The sequence below is a fragment of the Aspergillus nidulans genome, chromosome I (assembly GCF_000011425.1).
Source record: "Aspergillus nidulans FGSC A4 chromosome I".
Lineage (NCBI taxonomy): Eukaryota > Fungi > Ascomycota > Eurotiomycetes > Eurotiales > Aspergillaceae > Aspergillus > Aspergillus nidulans.
The window spans coordinates 299314-317005 of record NC_066257.1 but is presented as its reverse complement, the minus strand read 5'-3'; the positions used below and the strand labels follow the sequence as shown (position 1 = coordinate 317005).

The 17692-nt window shown below is 50.8% G+C and overlaps 6 protein-coding genes across 6 annotated transcripts, besides 1 other annotated feature; 4 read left to right on the top strand and 2 right to left on the bottom strand.

Moving 5' to 3' along the window:
• Positions 1-17692: part of a sequence feature (contig 1.108 735..352786(-1)) that runs on past both edges of the window.
• Positions 119-2250, bottom strand: rglB (the record flags this gene model as incomplete). The annotated part of the gene is made up of 4 exons (XM_658907.1): positions 119-1345; positions 1377-1391; positions 1441-1532; positions 1590-2250. The coding sequence occupies 4 exons, from the start codon at positions 2248-2250 to the stop codon at positions 119-121; spliced, it is 1995 nt and encodes a 664-aa protein (XP_663999.1).
• ANIA_06396 (transcription factor domain-containing protein) lies at positions 2966-5564 on the bottom strand (the record flags this gene model as incomplete). The annotated part of the gene is made up of 6 exons (XM_658908.1): positions 2966-3309; positions 3385-3620; positions 3673-4086; positions 4134-5246; positions 5298-5382; positions 5438-5564. The coding sequence occupies 6 exons, from the start codon at positions 5562-5564 to the stop codon at positions 2966-2968; spliced, it is 2319 nt and encodes a 772-aa protein (XP_664000.1).
• ANIA_06397 (BCS1 and AAA domain-containing protein) lies at positions 7130-8889 on the top strand (the record flags this gene model as incomplete). Its single annotated transcript, XM_658909.1, has 2 exons — positions 7130-8636; positions 8840-8889. The coding sequence occupies 2 exons, from the start codon at positions 7130-7132 to the stop codon at positions 8887-8889; spliced, it is 1557 nt and encodes a 518-aa protein (XP_664001.1).
• On the top strand, positions 9300-10293 carry ANIA_06398 (NAD-dependent epimerase/dehydratase family protein). Its single transcript, XM_658910.2, has one exon. The coding sequence runs from the start codon at positions 9325-9327 to the stop codon at positions 10165-10167; it is 843 nt and encodes a 280-aa protein (XP_664002.2). The 5' UTR covers positions 9300-9324; the 3' UTR covers positions 10168-10293.
• On the top strand, positions 11489-13154 carry ANIA_06399 (C1 family peptidase; the record flags this gene model as incomplete). Its single annotated transcript, XM_658911.2, has 3 exons — positions 11489-11749; positions 11800-12660; positions 12716-13154. The coding sequence occupies 3 exons, from the start codon at positions 11489-11491 to the stop codon at positions 13148-13150; spliced, it is 1557 nt and encodes a 518-aa protein (XP_664003.1). The 3' UTR covers positions 13151-13154.
• On the top strand, positions 14438-17313 carry ANIA_06400 (ferric reductase family protein; the record flags this gene model as incomplete). The annotated part of the gene is made up of 9 exons (XM_658912.1): positions 14438-14878; positions 14927-14967; positions 15017-15328; positions 15390-15619; positions 15671-15723; positions 15771-15892; positions 15944-16724; positions 16996-17171; positions 17292-17313. 9 exons carry the CDS (start codon positions 14438-14440, stop codon positions 17311-17313), a joined length of 2178 nt encoding a protein of 725 aa, XP_664004.1.

Sequence of the window (17692 nt, the reverse complement as noted above, 5' to 3'; positions counted from 1 at the left end):
ATATAATACTTTATTGTCTCACGAATAAACCTAGATATGGAATAGCAGGGTAGCGGAAAGTGCTTTAGCAACCACCCAGCCACCATTGTAGGCAAAGCCATTTAAACCACTTGCAACCTCACTTCAACTCCAATCTCAAAGCATCATACTGCACGTACACGCTCGTCGGCAACACCGCACTCTCGTAATTCGTCCCATTAGTCGGCAAGCTCAGCCTCAGTAAATTACTTCCCTCCTTTAACCAACTAGCTGGGAACTCCCATTTCTCACGCACCTGGTAGCAACTAACTGCCGACCGCACAATACAGCTACTCGATTGATCATAGCCAATAACCATAGTCAAAGGCTCCTCTTGCTCATTGATGTAGCTCCGCAGCGGGAGATTCGCGTACGGCTCGGACGCGTTATACACGTCCGTGTTTCCGCTCGCAGCCTTTGCACCCGCAAGCTGGATCGTTAGTGTGGCCGTCTTACGTGCGTGTAGCTGTTTCGCGCTTAGATCAAATCGGATTCTCCAGTCGTGGGTGGTGTTCGATTCCGCTACGGGGTTGTCGGGCGTGGGTCCGAAGACAGCCCAGTGGACTGTATTGAAGTCTGTTGCTGGATCGCTCTCACCGATCATATAGTCAATCCCGCCGGGGAAGTCAGATTGCCAGTCGTAGGCACCCCAGTAGATCAGGTACTCTGGCGGGTGGCGGGGATGGGTAGGATCGCGCGCTGCGCCGTGGCGGAACTCGCCGGAGGATTTGTCGGGGGTACCGAGACGCCAGATCTCTGTGCCAGCAGATTCGGGCTTCCATGTCTCCTTGATGGATGTTGATTTGCGTGCTTTGACAACGATCCCGTCGCGTGTGAAGTCGCCGAAAATGCCGTCTGCATAGACGGTTAGTCGGTATTTGCCGGCAACGACGCGGTCGATGCTGAAGCGGCCATTCTTGTCGATGTCGGCCCAGTATTGGTGGGACGAGGGAACGGCAGAGTTATCCTGGAAGTAGTGGCCGTCGACGGTGAGGACGGCGATGGGACTTTTCGCGTTCTTGGGCAGCTTGATCGTGCCTTTTACGCTGCCGCGCTGCGACGAAGGGACGTAACCAATGACGTGTTTGGCGATCGAGTCGTAGAAGTCGGCGTTCCAGCTTGGGCTCGCTAGAGAGCGAGCCTCGTCTCTGAGCTCCTCTAGTGAGGAGGATCCTCCGCCGTTGAAGAGGTAGAACTGCGGTCCGAAGGTGCGGTCAAAGCCGTTGGTTATGTTCGGAGTGCCTTCGCCGTGGTGGTTGGAAACGATGTAGTTGTAGATTATACCGTCGACGGTGAGGTCAGAGTGCAGCGGGCCCTGCTCTGTCAGCTAGGATCTGTTAGGGGTGTAATGCACATACTCCGTAGTAGGTATCCTAGAAATGTCAGCATTGAATTCAACCCGTTCGAAGGAACGAGACTGACCTTTGTATTCATCACCAGCCATGCGCCGTATGTAGTCCCATCCGAGGTAGACCCGTCCGCGTAGAGTCCGTGGACATCATTGTCTCGCCAGTCTAACCACATCAATCAGCCTCTTAGCCAAGAAAGGAAAAATCCCAAGTGAGACGCACGGTTCGAGAAGGTGTACTTGGTAAAGTACTCTGAAAACTGCTGGTAGTATGCATCGTCCGGCGTGTTATTAAGCCTCCAGGTCGCGTCCTGGACAACGATCTGCTCCGCAATAGCCTCGTCGCTGGGCAAGGGCGCAGTCTGCAGGTCACTCGAGGTGAGATGTGTCCATAGATCCGTATTCGGGCGAAAGAGCGTGCGGAGCTCTTGTAGATTGCGCAGGAACGGGGTGGTCTCGTTGTAGTACGCCAATCGACTGAACATATGGAAACCGGTCTCGCCATCGCGGAGGAACCAGTACTGCTGGAACTCTTGGCCGGTCGGGGTATACGTATCGTTCAGGATGATGCCTGCATATTTTGTGCCGGTCGAGTCTGTGCCTTGCACCAGCTCTGTTACAGGATTTGTTGAACCAGCGGTGTAGAAACCGGAGGGGGTGCAGTAGCAGTCGAGATAGGGGCCGATCCCGGTCGATCCAGACTGCGGACCTAGGAAATCTTGACCGTCAAGGTAGAGGTCGATGATACTCCCCCTGCCTTTGTCGAAGGTGGCTCTGAGCCGGTCGTTCTCAAGGACAATGGAGGTGTCATTCTCTGTTGCAGTTAGGGCTGCGCGTGCGACACTGGCCGCCGCAGCAAGACTGAAACAGACACCGAGACGCATGGTTTGGCCTATGCGCTGACAGAGGCGTACGGCTCGAGTTTATTCTCTCGATGCAGCAGATCCTGGCTTTTATGGCGTGTGTTGGTGATCGATTCTCCACAGATTTTCAAATCCGGGGTAAAGCTTGCCGAATTGTGGGAACAAGCTCCCCAGCCACTGCGCCATGCTTCTTGGATCGGAGATAGGGAAGGGGTATCTGTCTTAAAATGGACACAGGGGCGCGAGTCGCGTTGGGAAATGAAAGAGCACTGCAGCGCTGTGCATCGTGAGCCAACTCCAGTCATTCGCCTCCGCAATCCCGGCGGGGGAATGCGGGGATTTCCCCCTGCCAAGGGACATTCGGCCTTTAGATTGACGGAAAAATTGCTCGGTGTATCTTCACCCGACATTAAAAGATGCGGAGCTGAGTGCTCACAGAAACTTGATCGCTTCGTTCACGGGGCAGGGTTGGGGAAGTGCGGCGCAGACGATGCCGCTGCTGCTGATGCTTAGCTTTCAACCTTAAGTATGCGATGTTGACATTAATCCTCTGCGCTTTTACTACCCAACCAATGGAATAGAAGCGCTAGGACTGATGGTTGAACTGGGGTTTGAGTACGAAGACTTTCTGATTGACTCGAGGCTGTTGATGGATGAGACCTTCACCGGCACACGAAAAAAAAAAGGAGAAAATAGAAAAAGTAAACAAAGAGGCCAGGGCGAGCAAAGGCTTAGGTCAGTATAGATGGCTGGGAACGCTATTAAGCCACGACATATCCTGAAAGTCAGGCAAGTCAAAGCCTTCCAAAAGACTTGTATTCATGCCTTCGCCCAAGGGCATGTCCCCAATCGTATTGGCCATGGATACGCCAGATTGCGACTGCGGTGGAATATCCCCAGCAGGAGCTTCAGAAATGGCCCGCTCGTAGAGGATCTCTAGTGCGGCCACGCATCGCCGAGCGGAGGTACTGTAGCTTTGGTATTTTCGTAGGATCTCCAACGCGCAGTTCCACGACCGCGTGATGGCTGCTTCAGTTACCTCTTCTATGACTGACGGGCATAGGCGGCTGGCGACAAGAACTGTTGCCGCTGTGTATACATCTAGAACTCGAGGGTTAGCTCTTGCGTGAACTGGTGAGCTTTTTGGAGACTCACATAGGATATTATACCACCAAGCCGGAAGCGGCCCGGAAGTTCCATCGCAGGGAATGTTAGTGTGGATCAACTCGATGACCTCGCGAGCGACATTGACGCAGATGATGGAGCATTGCAGCGCGACCCTCTGGGGAAAGGAATCGGTGAGTGATATGAGTGGATCTGAGGGCAGATCGCGGGCTATGCAGTACTTGGAGAGGATTGGTCGGAAGAGGAGCATTCGGACATGCAGAAACCTGTCCCGTAGTTGGTTTTTAGTAATTTGGCTTGTTGCAGTGAGGCGCATACCTTGCTCGTAGCACGACACTCTGACGGTAGAAGATTATACCATTCGATCCCGAGACGGGCTCACCGCGCAAATGGGCCGGAAGACTGCGCGTCCATCTGGTTAGGGCACGGTCGAGTTGAAATATGGTTAGTTCATCTTCGCTCGTGTCTCTGTTGAAGTACAAATCATAGACATCGTCAGGGCTATCTTCTACGACGGGCTTGTAGAGACTCAGAAGGATATCGTTCAGGATATCGTAGAGCTCCAGGGACTTGGCGTAGAATGCCATAATAGATGGCTGGTCAGCTGGTTGTTCTACACTACTCTCCGAGGCTGATGCGATATACTCCTCATCGACGGTTGCTGGTAGAGGAACGGAGCCGCATGACGCTTTCGAGATCATGGCAGGGCGGCCGAACGTCATTGAGATTACTCTAGACTACCGTTAGACATTGACCGCAATCAGAAAGCGACGACGCACCTGTCCATGAGAACGCAACCGTGCCAGATCTTTCGCGCCAACTGCTGTTCTTGTGGGCTGTGGAGACAAGCAATGGTCTGTGGTAAATGCAAGCCCATACTCTGGGCATTTCGGACAGCTAGACCGGTAACAATCCAGCACTGATGGGCTGAATTGGTGCTCTGAAGATACTGTGCCATCAGTAGCAGGCACTGGATTAGGGCAGCCGACCCCGAGTCCCACAGGTTGAAATGCAAAAGGTCTTTGGCACGTGAGAAGAATGCAGCCGCTGAGGCTTCACGCTCTTCTGGTACAATGAAATCAGCAAGTTGGCAGGCAAGAGCGAAGATGACATTGAAGGTACACATTAACATGTTTTCGTCGGATTGCAAGGGTTCTCCTGTCCATATCCGTGAGTATTCCTCCCTGAGACGAATGCTATCGACGAGTGGGTACAGAGGAAAGACATAATGCCAATACACGTTCATGAGATTGTCTGCGATTTTCCGAGGGGGAAGCACGTAGTCATGAATAGCGCTTTGCCTTTCCTTCTGAGGCGAAATTAAACTCGAGCGGGGACGGCTCTCTGCGGCAATCTCTGGAGTACGTTGACTTGGAGAGGAGACTCTCTTGTCCACCGCAGTCTTGATCTGGCGCATGAAACTCGCGGCACTTGAGCTGCCGAAGAATTCTTGTGAAGGCCGCTCTTCCACAGAGCCCATCATGGCATTCACTCCGTCCGTGGATTCAGATGGTTCAGAGAAACGGCGAGTAAAGTCTCTCGCTCCACTCAGCAGGGAGTTGGCGTTGCCTCCTTGGTTATCAGCAGGAAAACCTGACAACGGAGAGCGGCCTGGATCGGCACGAAAAGAGATCCTAGTCTGAGGCGGTGGTAACACTTTAGATGTATAGGATGGAGAAAGTGGTATCGTTGTTGAGCCTAATGGTCTGTTCGGGGCTGTAGCCTGTTCGAAGTCGTTAGACTTGTCGAAGAGATCGCCGCGAAAGCGGCAGAGGAATTTGCAGCATACAGACGGGTGACCAGACCCCTCGAAGCTATGAGCTTCTGAGGACCCAGAAAAATAAGCCGGACTTTCTAAATGTCTAATCCGATTCTCCAGACTCGCAATATAGCTGGTTAGAAGCATTAGCAAGACCATTCTACAGCAAACAGGTATGCCGTACTCCTGTGCTGCCTTCTTCTTCTCCGGCTCGCTTGTGTACTTGCATTGAGCGCCTCTATCCGCTCTCTTTGCACATGGCCCACAAACTGCACGAAATACATAAAGTTAGCAGATGGTTCCTTACTGGAGTTCATCACGCACCAGGTTGAACGCCGTCACATCGCACCTTGCGCGAGCGGCACTCGTCACAAGCTACCGCAATCTTGCGCCGCTTCGGCCGGTTCGAGGCGTCTTGCGGCGGCGTCGGGGTGGATAAGGTGTCACTCATACTATGTTAGAATACTGGATTGAAGGCTGTGTTGAAGTGAAGTCATCGGGATGAATTCCGAGGCTCCGGAACAATGGGAACAAGGGGCTTGGCGCTCCGGGTTTCGGTTGCTGTTCCGACTTATGCCTGAGGCCGAGTTTGTCCTTGCCCTAGATAACGATTACTTGACCTGCAAGCATCAAGCCAAAGAATATGCCAGGTTAAGTTAGACTCTGCGTAGTTGATGGGCTTTGCGGATATTCGGAAATTGGGGTAACATTAGTCTATCTTCAACATTGATGGGAAATGAGTAGGAGGGTGAAAATTGCTGTAGATGAAGGGTCCAAACCGGCCAATGACAATCGGGCGATCTGGATAGCCGTTTTGTTTTTAAAGGCAGTGAAAATAGATAGATTGCTGTAGAGTTGGATATCTCAAGAGAACATAGCTTTATACTCCGTTCTTCCTCTGAACTAATTGAAGAAGCAAGCACAATACCCTCACTTTTTTTAACCCTACTCATGAAGAGCACGATACTAGGTACTATCCATAAGGGAATATTAAGCCCCCTCAGTAGGAGAACTGATGCCGAGGTATGTCAGTTGTGCATTTATTCATCATGCGCTTCAACCGCATGTATGTGCGATAGGCATCTTGGCCTGCCCCAACTGGATACCAGGCGCTACTGTAGGCAGATATACTATTCGCTATTGCATAAATTGTGCAGATGTTGACACTATAAGCGCATCAGGAAGAAGCTCGGCTGGCATAGGAATTGAATTAACAGTGCTGGTCGGACCAGTCGGCGGATGTATCGCGGGACGGGAGAGATACATTTGTTTTTTACCTTTGGTTCGAAATTCGTCTATATGATATACGGAATTGATGTATTGAAATTCCAGCTCTCTGTATGGGGAAAATGCATAGTTACTGTCTTCTAGGTCACTGCAGGGTTTGGAGCTTAGATAGGGCTCGGGGCAAGGGCACCGGCCATGGTACGATTGAACCCACCACATACACGCTGTATGAAAAGCCAGCATACGTGGATGGATGTAAATTAGTTCTAGACATTTAATGCTGCAAGTCAGCCAGTTTCTGGCCGCGGTATAACTTCGCCTAACATTCTTTTCGTAAAGAATACCAGATCATGGGCACCGGAGAGCTTTGTGCTGTCCTCTGGATTCTGTAACGCACTGTAAGGTTCAATGCTGGAATTCTGGGTTCAGCCTTGACGACAATATTTGAAAGATATATAAAGGGTTAATATCATGACGACAGTAGTCTGCCCAGGCGTGATAAGATTACAGCAAGGCGGAGAATGCAGATAGACGATTTTTCGTATCCCATATAAAGTGGCTCTGCTTTCACAATACACTAAAAATCTGTAATTCAAGATTTTGCATGTTACTTGCTGAATACAGTCCATGTTTGCCACTAATTAGTGAGCAGTCTATAGATAGCGCAGGCAACAATATCCATCACTCAGCCGCATCTGCCTGAATATAGATGACGTCATCCCTCACAGGAGTTCGTACACCACACCAAAATAAAAAAAAAAAAAAACTGAGCTCTTCATAACACACACAATGGAGCATATACACAATGTTTTTGGTCTAGATACCTTCTTTATAATCAACATCGGCATCGCACTCGCCGGTCTGGCGACATGGCTTCGCTCCGTCTGGAACCTGGTCAACCGATACGCCGACACATGCATAGCGACAGTGTACATTAACGAACATGACCCTCTTTACAACGATGTAATCCAATGGATGAACGATCATATCTTCAAAGATCGCAACTTCTGCTGCGTTCTTGCAGTCACCGATAATCATCATCGCCCTGGAAAACGTCAGGGCCTGATCTCAGCCATCGCAGGCCCAATGAACCCCGCCGACGCCAGCCCGCCGCAAGTACTCGGGAAAAGCACTTTCGAACTCAAGCCGTTTAACGGTTCCCGTATATTCACCTTCAGAGGGAGATGGGTGCTATTCAGCCACTCGGCGCCGAGTCGGACAATCACCACTTTGCAGGATGGAGCCGAGGAACGCATACACCTCAAGCTGCAGACACTGAGCCTCTCTCTTGATCCGCTCCGCGCTCTGATAGAGGAGGCGAATGCGTACAGCAAGAAACTCGCCAAGTCGCAGATTAGCGTCTACCGCGCGATGTCTAATGTGCGGGATCTTGTCCGGTGGAACAGGATCACTACCAGACCTTCCCGAGCGATTTCGACCGTGATCTTGGACAGTTGCAAGAAGAAGGCAGTACTGGACGATATGCGCGAGTATTTACGTGAAGATACTCGCCAGTGGTACGCAAACCATGGTATCCCTTACCGTCGGGGTTATCTGTTTTCAGGACCGCCAGGAACGGGGAAGACGAGTCTGTCTTCTGCACTTGCCGGCGTTTTTGGACTCGATATCTATGTTCTTAGTCTCCTGGATCCAAACATTTCCGAGTCGCATTTCCTACGTCTGTTCTCTGAGGTCCCGACGCAGTGTGTAGTGCTCCTAGAGGACATCGACGCAGCCGGCATGACCCTAAAGAGGGCAAATGAGGAACCAGTCACAGCAGATACAACGGCATCTTTTGACGTTATGAAGAAGCGGGCGAGACCAGGCGCTCCAGTCCCTACATCCCCGCCTACACCGATCTCGCTCTCGGCTCTGTTAAACGCCATTGATGGCGTGTCCTCGCAAGAAGGTCGCATTCTCATCATGACGACCAATGCACCCCAGGATCTTGATCCCGCGTTGATCCGCCCTGGACGCGTCGATATGCATATCCGTTTCGAGCTACCGTCACGCGTGGAGTTCCGGGAGCTCTTCCGTAGCATGTTTAGCGATGCGCCTTCTGGTCCTGACAGCGAGGTGAAGGGCGAGTCGGATATAGGCTCGGATGCACTAAAGCTAGAGGAAACGAAAAAGAAAAATATCGATATGATAGACTTGGATAGACTTGCGCAAGAGTTTGCCGAGGCTTTACCTGAAGGTCGGTTCAGTCTTGCAGAGGTACAGGGCTTCCTCCTGCAATATAAGAGGCAGCCAGAAGCGGCTTGCGCCCGTGCTGCGGAGTGGGCAACCGACAATAGTAACTAGCCAGTGGTGGCAATATTGGTATAGATCAGACATATTAGCTTGTAAGCGCGGTGGTCGTTTTACACATCATGACTGTGCGTAACGAACGATAGCCATGCAAGGGTTTTTACATCTTGGGCTGTTGCAAATGAATAATATAACAAACTCAGACCTGGATAGCTTCCAGCTCGTCAGTATGTTTAAAGGGCGAAACAGAACCACGCCAGTATCTCCCCTGCCCCCCAGCTGGCCCAGGAGACGTCTAGGACAAAAGAGCCTCTATGAGGCCTTTCACCGCTTATCCGGTTCCTTCGCAGGGTTGATATATTCCTGACAGTATTCATCCATTTCAAAATAACGTCGACAATTTCGTCGAAGAGGCCAATTCGTCCAACGAGCATTTAAAGAAACAGTAGGCGTTTGGTCATCTGCTCTGATCAGTGCTTCCATGAATTGGGCGAAGAACTAATGTCCTATTTACGGATACTTGCTCTTTACGTCTGTTCCAAGATCCATCTGCATTATCATGGTGCTGCCTCTTAGGGCTAGATCTCCACGTCATGGAACCCAATGCCGTGACGCAAGACAACGTCATGAACAGAACCCTGAAACTGGCCATATAATTGCCGAAACACCCACTACTTTCGAATAATCAGCCTCATAAATTCCGCAGTGCATATCTAAAAGTAAGAACCCACACAATGAAAATCGCAATCACCGGCGCCCGCGGCACCGTCGGCCGTGCATGCGTCAAGCTGTGTTCCAAAGCTGGCCACGCAACCGTCCAAATTGACCGCACAGAGCAAGATTTCGATGGCACACCCAACTCAGAAATGCGCACTGCAGATGTCGCAAACGATTATGACGCCGTTGTCAAGGCCTTCAAGGGCTGCGACGCGCTCATCCACCTCGCCGCCCTGCCAGACCCTGTCGGCAAGGACGACTGGATGGTGCACAACAATAACGTCAATGCTGCATTCAACGGATTCCACGCCGCAGCCACTTTGGGCATCAACCGCGTCTGTTACGCGAGCTCGGTGAATGCGGTGGGCCTCGCGTACGCGAATCGACCGCTGAAATTCGACTACCTCCCACTGGACGAGGAAGCTCCGCAACGCCCGACCGATTCATACGCCCTCGCAAAGGAAGAAGCCGAGGCGCAAGCGCGCAGTTTTGTAAACTGGTTCCCCGGCATGAACATCGCCTGTCTGCGGATCCATGAAGTCGCGCCTCTAAAAGACGTGCAGAAAGAACACGAGAGCAATTGGGAGGAAGCAGCAGTGAAGCAGCTCTGGGGATGGGTGAATCCCGAGGCTGTTGCGAGGGCCTGTCTTCTTTCTGTTGAGCGCGCAGAGAATCTCAAAGGCTGCCAGGTGTTGAATATCGCAGCGCCGACGACAACGCAGAGCACGCCGTCTGCTGAGCTTGCGAAGAAATACTATCCGAACGCGGAGATCAGGCCGGGCTTAGAGGGGAATAAGGCGTTCTGGACAACGGACAAGGCAAAGAGGATTATCGGGTGGGTGCATGAGGAGAAGGAGTAGGTTGAGTCTGGTGGATATCATATGTGTGAACAGAAAGTTACCGGGCAGGGCGTATTGCTTGCGTGAGTGGACTGCTCAGTAACTATAGATCATAAACTGCATTCAAATATGTTATACCATTCATATCAAGCTGCCTTACCTCTTAAATGGAGTGCTATTGCCTTTGTGAAAAGACACCGTTACCAGACCAGTCTAGGGTAGCGGCACCAATGGTATACGCGTAGACTGACTATCTCCAAGTGTCGATTGTCCATGTTTGATACCATGACATATTGTGGCTTATAACGAATTTATAATAAATTCCTAGACCTGTCTCAATGCAGACTGATAGATGTATTAACTACAGTAACTGACCAGCCGGTGTCATCGTTCACTCAGAGTAGGTCTGTCCAGTATCACAAGCTCTAAACGCAAAACAATTACGCTGACACTACCGATCCCTAAGCCCGACCTCAAGGTCTTAGATACCGCACTGTCTCCCCGCATACTCTTTGGTTTGCAGCGAAGGTACGCCGGTTTTACAGAACACGTCTATATTCTCAGTACTCAAGCTGTCGCATGGCACAGGTCAAGCTCAATAACTCGACCTGACCCTTCATTACTGATTGTGCTGAGAGATAAAGGGGTAAGTGTACTCAATCTAAGTATAAAGTGCTAGTATATGTACCTGGAATAGGTGCTTAACTAATTTGAAAACAGCAAGTAGATTATGCTAGATTTCAAGGAAATTAGTTATGTTAACCAGTTCGTAGAATGTTGATAATCTAATAATCCTATTAAACAGAGAGGTATCTTACTTTCTTGCACGTAAGAAATATGTCTAAGATGACCATAGTCAATTGTAGACAGGGCTATAGATGTTTGATTTCAAGCCCAAGACAGTGCATAAAGGTAGTAGTACTGTATGCGGATGCTACTATCTGACAGATATATAAATATAACCACTGCTGCACTCTCTACTGGCCCAGTTTGTTACGGAGAACTATCTATTCTGGAAATTCACAGTTTTGTTATGATTATATGGATATATGGACCAGACCTATTTTGCTCCCAAGCTAGAGATTATACTCCTGCAGCCAAGGACGGCTTACCACCTTCTACTGCAGACGCCTGCCCAAAGAACTACTGGGATGCGACTGCCGCTTGATAAGCAAGCCTGGTTGCATCGCGTGCTCTCTTCTTGGCCAATACGCTGCCAGTCTGCTATCGGCGCCTTCCCGGTCCTCACTTCCCCGCACCGACTCTGATCACAGCCATTTTCCCTCCCTAACCAGGCTCCATCACCCTCGCCAGGAAGAGGCAGCTGCAGACCGCACGCAAGATGGGATCATCTTACTCAGTGCCCGCTCTCGAGGAGAAGAGTCCTCGGGGGGAGACGGAGGTCGCTCTGTCGCCGCCGGTGACCGATAAGCACAAGGAGAAAGAGTCTCGTAGGTTCTGCTGTCCTACGGTCATATTCAAGAAGACATGGGAGAGTGCCGCTGACATTCTAGCTCCGCCGTACCCAATGGAAGAGCGGGAACCGAGCTTGTCGCTCCATCGCCTGAAGGACTGGAACGAGACACTGCTTGCGGATCCAAAGGTAAGGCTGGCAGCTTCGGCCTAGGGACTGGGCAGGACTAACCCAGCCAGAATCGTCTGGCAATCTCCAGTCTAGCTGGCGCCTCCTACACCGACCTCCTCGCCAACCGATCGGCTCTACGATCCGATATCCAGGTATTCAATGTCAAAGTACCCATTGAAGGCTCGCCGATCACGAACCAGCGATCTTCTGGGCGATGCTGGCTCTTTGCATCGACCAATATATTCCGGGTACCGATTATGAAAGCGTACGGGCTGAAAGAGCTTGAGCTCAGCCAGGCGTATCTCTTCTATTGGGACAAGATCGAAAAGGCCAACTACTTCTTCGAGACGATCATTGAGACGGCAAATGAAGATATCTCAAGTCGCTTGGTGCAGAAGCTCCTTCAGGATCCGGTGACTGATGGCGGGCAGTGGGATATGGTTGCTAATCTGGTGAGGAAGTATGGACTAGTGCCGCACGATATCTATCCAGACACCTTCAATGCACAGAACAGCAGCAGGATGAACTGGCTGTTGACTGCAAAACTCCGCGAACAAGCGTTCGTCCTCCGCAGGCTTGCGACTAGCGCGCAGCTTAAGGAGCGGGTACAACTTGGGGTCGTCAAGCAGAAATTTCTCAAGGAGATACATTCCCTTGTCACGATTATGCTCGGGCCGCCTCCTAGCCCTGATCGAGAGTTTGTGTGGCAGTACAACGACGCGGATGGAAAAGCCAAGGAGATTCGGCAGACGCCGCTGGAGTTTGGGCGGCAGGGTTTCTCACAGTCAACACGCACAAGGGTCTCCCCAAGTCGCTTATACAGTCTTGTCAACGACCCCAGGAACGAATATTATCGGCTACTGACCGTGGAAAAGCTTGGCAATGTTGTTGAGGGCAAGCCGCTGACCTATGTTAATGTCGAAATGAAGGTGGGACAGTTTAGTCTATAACCCTTTGCGTCACGCATCTAGCTGACTTGTTCAGGCCCTCAAAAAAGCGGTCATTGCCATGCTCAAAGCTGGCCACCCGGTTTTCTTCGGTTGCGACGTGGGGAAATTCTCTGACAAGGTCAGCGGTGTCATGGACTCTGAGCTCATAGACCTCACTCTCGGCTTTAATGTCACGCTGGGAATGAACAAGGCAGAACGGCTCACCAGCGGAGAAACAGCCATGACTCACGCCATGGTCATCACGGCTGTACACTTGGAAGACGGCGAACCGGTGCGCTGGCGTGTCGAGAACTCTTGGGGCGAGGGGGCTGGCGAGAAGGGGTGGTTTGTGATGACCGATAGGTGGATGGACGAGTACACGTTCCAGGCAGTGGTTGACTTTAATCTGGTTCCTGCTGAGATTAGAGACGTTCTCGGGCAGGAACCAAAGATTTTGCCACGGTGGGACCCGATGGGTGTTCTTGCTTGAGGCTCAGATAAGGGAACTATCCAGGTGGAGTTACTAGCATGCTTCTCACTCGAGCATCCGTGCTCATGCTCTAGCGAATGAGCAGTCGATACTACTAGGCAATTATGCAGTGATATTTCCGATACCTTGCCGGAAAGAAAGTTTCTGCACAGTAGCAGCCGCGCGTAGGGCGAGAATGTCGGTTGTAGTCCACGCAGTCCAGCACCATTAATAGCAGACGCTGTGAACCCCATAAAACGTATTGATTGTCTCTCTTAGTCATGCTCAGATCCTTTGCTGGAGATCCATCCGAGAATGTCGCGGACAGTCTATCCAGCTTGGCCCTTCTGGTTTGTTCGCAATCCTGCCTTGCTATATGCTTTATCTGCTCTATTTTCCCGGTCTTTCCCAATTCCAGCCAGTTAAGAATACCTGCTGTCGTTACAGTCAGACGTTATCTGTCCGATTGGAGGATTGGCCACCGTAAAGAGCTCTTTGGTGAGAAGGTGGGCGTCCGATAATTATGGGAATATGTAGCCTCCTTTTGCCAGTTAACTGCTGTTAGCATGGTCGTCACATTATCTCGCCAATGTGGACTTCATCACCTTTTCAAGAACATTTTTGGCTCTCACCTACCTCTTGCGAGATTTTTGCGGTTTGCTACCTGTTTTGTTGAATATGTTGCATAATATATTGTCGTATTGTCAAGCGAGAAGTTCACTTCGTATAACCTTCTCCGCGAAACAACTCATCTCTGACTGAGACTATAAGAAGCTCGAAACAGAGCAGATATCAGGTGGTTCTATACGAGGGCTGTCAATTCAACGGCCACTTGCAGGTCGCTCGTCCTGGGGGCCTGAAAGGCACCTTTCCTGCTTGGGGAAATGGGCGTGGCATTACTGGGTCCTGTGATCCTGCTGAGTCATTCCAGATGCCAATCATATTGCTGCAACTTTATCAGATTATTAGATTAGATTAGATTAAGAGTCACCTGATCAGGGGCCACTGGACGTTTAGCGAGCGATCTGATAATGGACTGTCTCCACCACTTCCCCTCACCGTTCTCTGTCTGCAACGAGCTCGGCAGCTCTGGCCTAGAAGTAGCCCACTTGGTCATTTTCCTTGTATATATTCTTCCTCTCGTCTTGTACGTACGACAGGTTGTTTTGGATACTGGCCGAGTTGCAGGTTGTTCGCTGCGGAACGGATCGCGATCAGGAGATCCGTCTCCCCAGGCGTGCCTGGGACCCTTTGTTGAGGAACCAACCCCGCTACTTATGTCTTTCCTATTATACATCCAGACTAACCATGCGGCCACCTTTTTCTGTGCTTACATTCCTCGTTTTCTGGATCCCCGCAGCACAAGCCGGCTCCAGCATCGTCCCCGTCAATGAGCGGTGTGTCGACTCCATCGTTACAGCCTACACATATATAACTTTCGCCGGATCAACTTCGCGGAAATTTCTCGATCAACGATGTCAGAACGCACTGGCTGTTACGTCGATCTATGCTTCATCGAATGTTTACTGTCGGCCTGAAGAACGGGAGGCTGGGATTGCACGGCTTGATGGAATTTGTAGTGATGCGGGACTGGAGTTGCTGTCAAGAGACAGTGTTCGGGAGAACCTGACAGAGGATGCGATTCGAGGTATGCGAAGGGTGGATTATGGGGAGTTGGAAATGTCGGAGAGGATAAAATACCCAGTGCTTTTGTCTGCGGAGCATTTTCGGAGAGTGTTCTCGACTATGGTGGGTTCTTCTCGCTTTTTTTGAGAAATATACTAATGCAGTTAATAGGATACATGGGCATTCGAAAGCTGGACGCATTATGCATATGGGTACGGACCCTTGACCTGACCAACAGACATGACGTTCTAACAAAGACAGATATCTCGGTTACCTATATTGGGCCCTCGTCCTCTCAATAGGGATACTAAACAGAACAGTGCAATTTTTCTTCGTCTCCCGATCCGATATCACTCCATCAGCCCTAGTGCTCTTTCAAAACACTCCATTCCGGCGAATCCACCACTTCCTTCATACACACTTTCTCGTTCCAACAGCTCTCCCATCACACGGCCGCAGACTTCTCTGCTGGACATTCTCCAACCGCGCCGAGGCGCTGGTCACCCTCGGATTCTGGATCCTTAGTATAATCCTCTGCAGTGTGAGCTATCGCCTATCTACGGACAATATATAGTACGTTCTAGTATCCCTCTCTGCCTTGCATTCATCCGACTGAACCGCAGTTGTGCAATAGCTGGCCTTCCACCTCCACCCAATTGATTCGGTACATGGCCGATCGGACGGGTATTATTTCGTTCGCAAACCTGCCGCTACTATGGCTATTCGCTGGCCGCAACAACATTTGCGCCTGGGCGACAGGCTGGAATTTCGCCACCTTTAATGTCTTTCATCGACATGTCGCGTGGATTGCGACGATCCAAGCGGTGGTGCATACAGTTCTTTATCTTGTCTTGTTTTTTGAAAGTCAGTCCTGTTCTTACCCGGAGGTTTCGTAGCATGGACTGACTCTTGCAGATTCTAATCCATGGAGAAAATTGTCCAAGCCGTACCTCTTATGGGGTACTCTTGTAAGCGGTTCCTTGATAACTATCGTGACTAATGCTAATCGGCACAGGCCATGGCTCTGATGATACTCATACTCCCCGCTGCAGTAACCTGGTTCCGCCACCGCGCGTACGAGACATTCCTCTTCATCCACATCGTCTTCTCAATAATCCTGCTCGTCGGGTGTTTCTAGTGCGTGCCTACCACCATCCTAAGCCCCGTCATACTAACAATATGTGTCAGCCACACCATAATATTTGAAACCCACGAATATTGGTTCTACCTCTGGCTCCCCGTGGGTATCTGGGTATTCGATCGCGGTTTGCGTATAATCCGTGTAATATATAGCAACATCCATGTTCGATTCCATCAAGGAAGCGAAACCAAGGTACAGGCTACAACCAGTACAGCCACCTATGATAGAGTGGCCGATCTTATCACATTAACTGTTGTGCCTGGATCTGCTGCCAGCGTCCGTCCTTGCCCTGGACGATACTACTTCCTCTATCAGCCGTTCAGACTCACTGGATGGGAGAGTCACCCGTTCACGTTAGGGCGCTGGGAGTACCAGGTCAGAGCCGGTCGCGGCTTGTCGGGCTCCGGCCGGTCGACGCCCAGAGTGATTAAAGGAGACGAGACAGTGGATGTTTCCCAGATCCCGCTGTTGTCAGACTCGTTTTCCTCAGACGGGCCGACGAGGGAGTCCTCGTCTGCCAAAGAACCCAGCCAGGTAGTGATGAACCTGGAACTAACCTTCTGGATCCGTCCCTATGACGGCTGGACGCGGCAACTCAGGGACCGATGCCTCAGGTCACCAGATTTCTCGACAAGGAGCACAATCCTCCTTGAAGGCCCCTACGGACACGAATTTCCGTTGTGGAGATACGACTCTGTACTCTTGCTTGCGGGCGGAACCGGGATTGCCTCTGCGGTACCGTACATTCGGGATCATATTGCGCGGTCGGAGCCACTCAGGGCTAATAAGCTTGGTTCAGGTGCTTATTCTGACTTGTATGACGACGATGTAGATGGGAATGGGGAGAAATCGCGCACGCGTATCAAAGATATGCATCTCGTCTGGGTCACGCGACAAGAAGCGTTCATCCACCGACTGCTCTCTACCGATCTGAGAACTGCGCTGGGAAGAGAGGATTTTCGAGGGTCATTCTACGCTACTTGTTCTCCTCCCTCCATCTCACCGCTTCACCAACCGCAGCGCCAGCAGCCGATATCACATTCAGAGCCTACCAATATTCCCACATTTGCCCAGCCTGAACTGGACAATGACGCCAAAGTCTTACACTGATATCACACCCGGCCGCCCGAATCTGGGAAAAATCATCACAGCTTTTGCAGAGGAAGCGCATGTCAGTGACTGCTCTGCTGCGGTGCTGGTTTGTGGGCCCCAGAAAATGGCGGATGAGGCGAGGGGGGCGGTAGCTGAGGCACTGAAGAGAGGATACCATCTTGCGTATGTAGAGGAGAGTTTTTCATGGTAGGACGAGGCTTTGGGATGGCAATGGATGGGCTTGATTGTCCGGCTGTTTTGGTAATAGATTATCGAGGACTAGAGTATACTCTATTTTCGTAGACGTATATACGGACATGACTAGAGATTTAGAATGGACACACTTGAATACAGCGGATACATGATAGAGTTTGTGCAGATACATAATCGTCTAAATACAGATGGTTATCTCGGCTGTGAATGTGTGACCATAAATAATAGCGATAAAGCCTGGCCAGGTCATCAAGGGGATATTCATACCACGGTCCCTTGCTTGCGTACCGACACTCGCCAACCATGACATATCCAGCTCCTGAACCAGCAAGGCACTAGTGGTGGCTCAATATAGGGAATGTCGCGCGGGTGACCGACATGTCACATTGACCCTGGATATCACATATATACTCAACGCGGTAGCCAAGCCCTGAGCTCAATCGTCAATGCAATGATCGGCATCGTATGGCCAGATATGTCCCCTATAATCG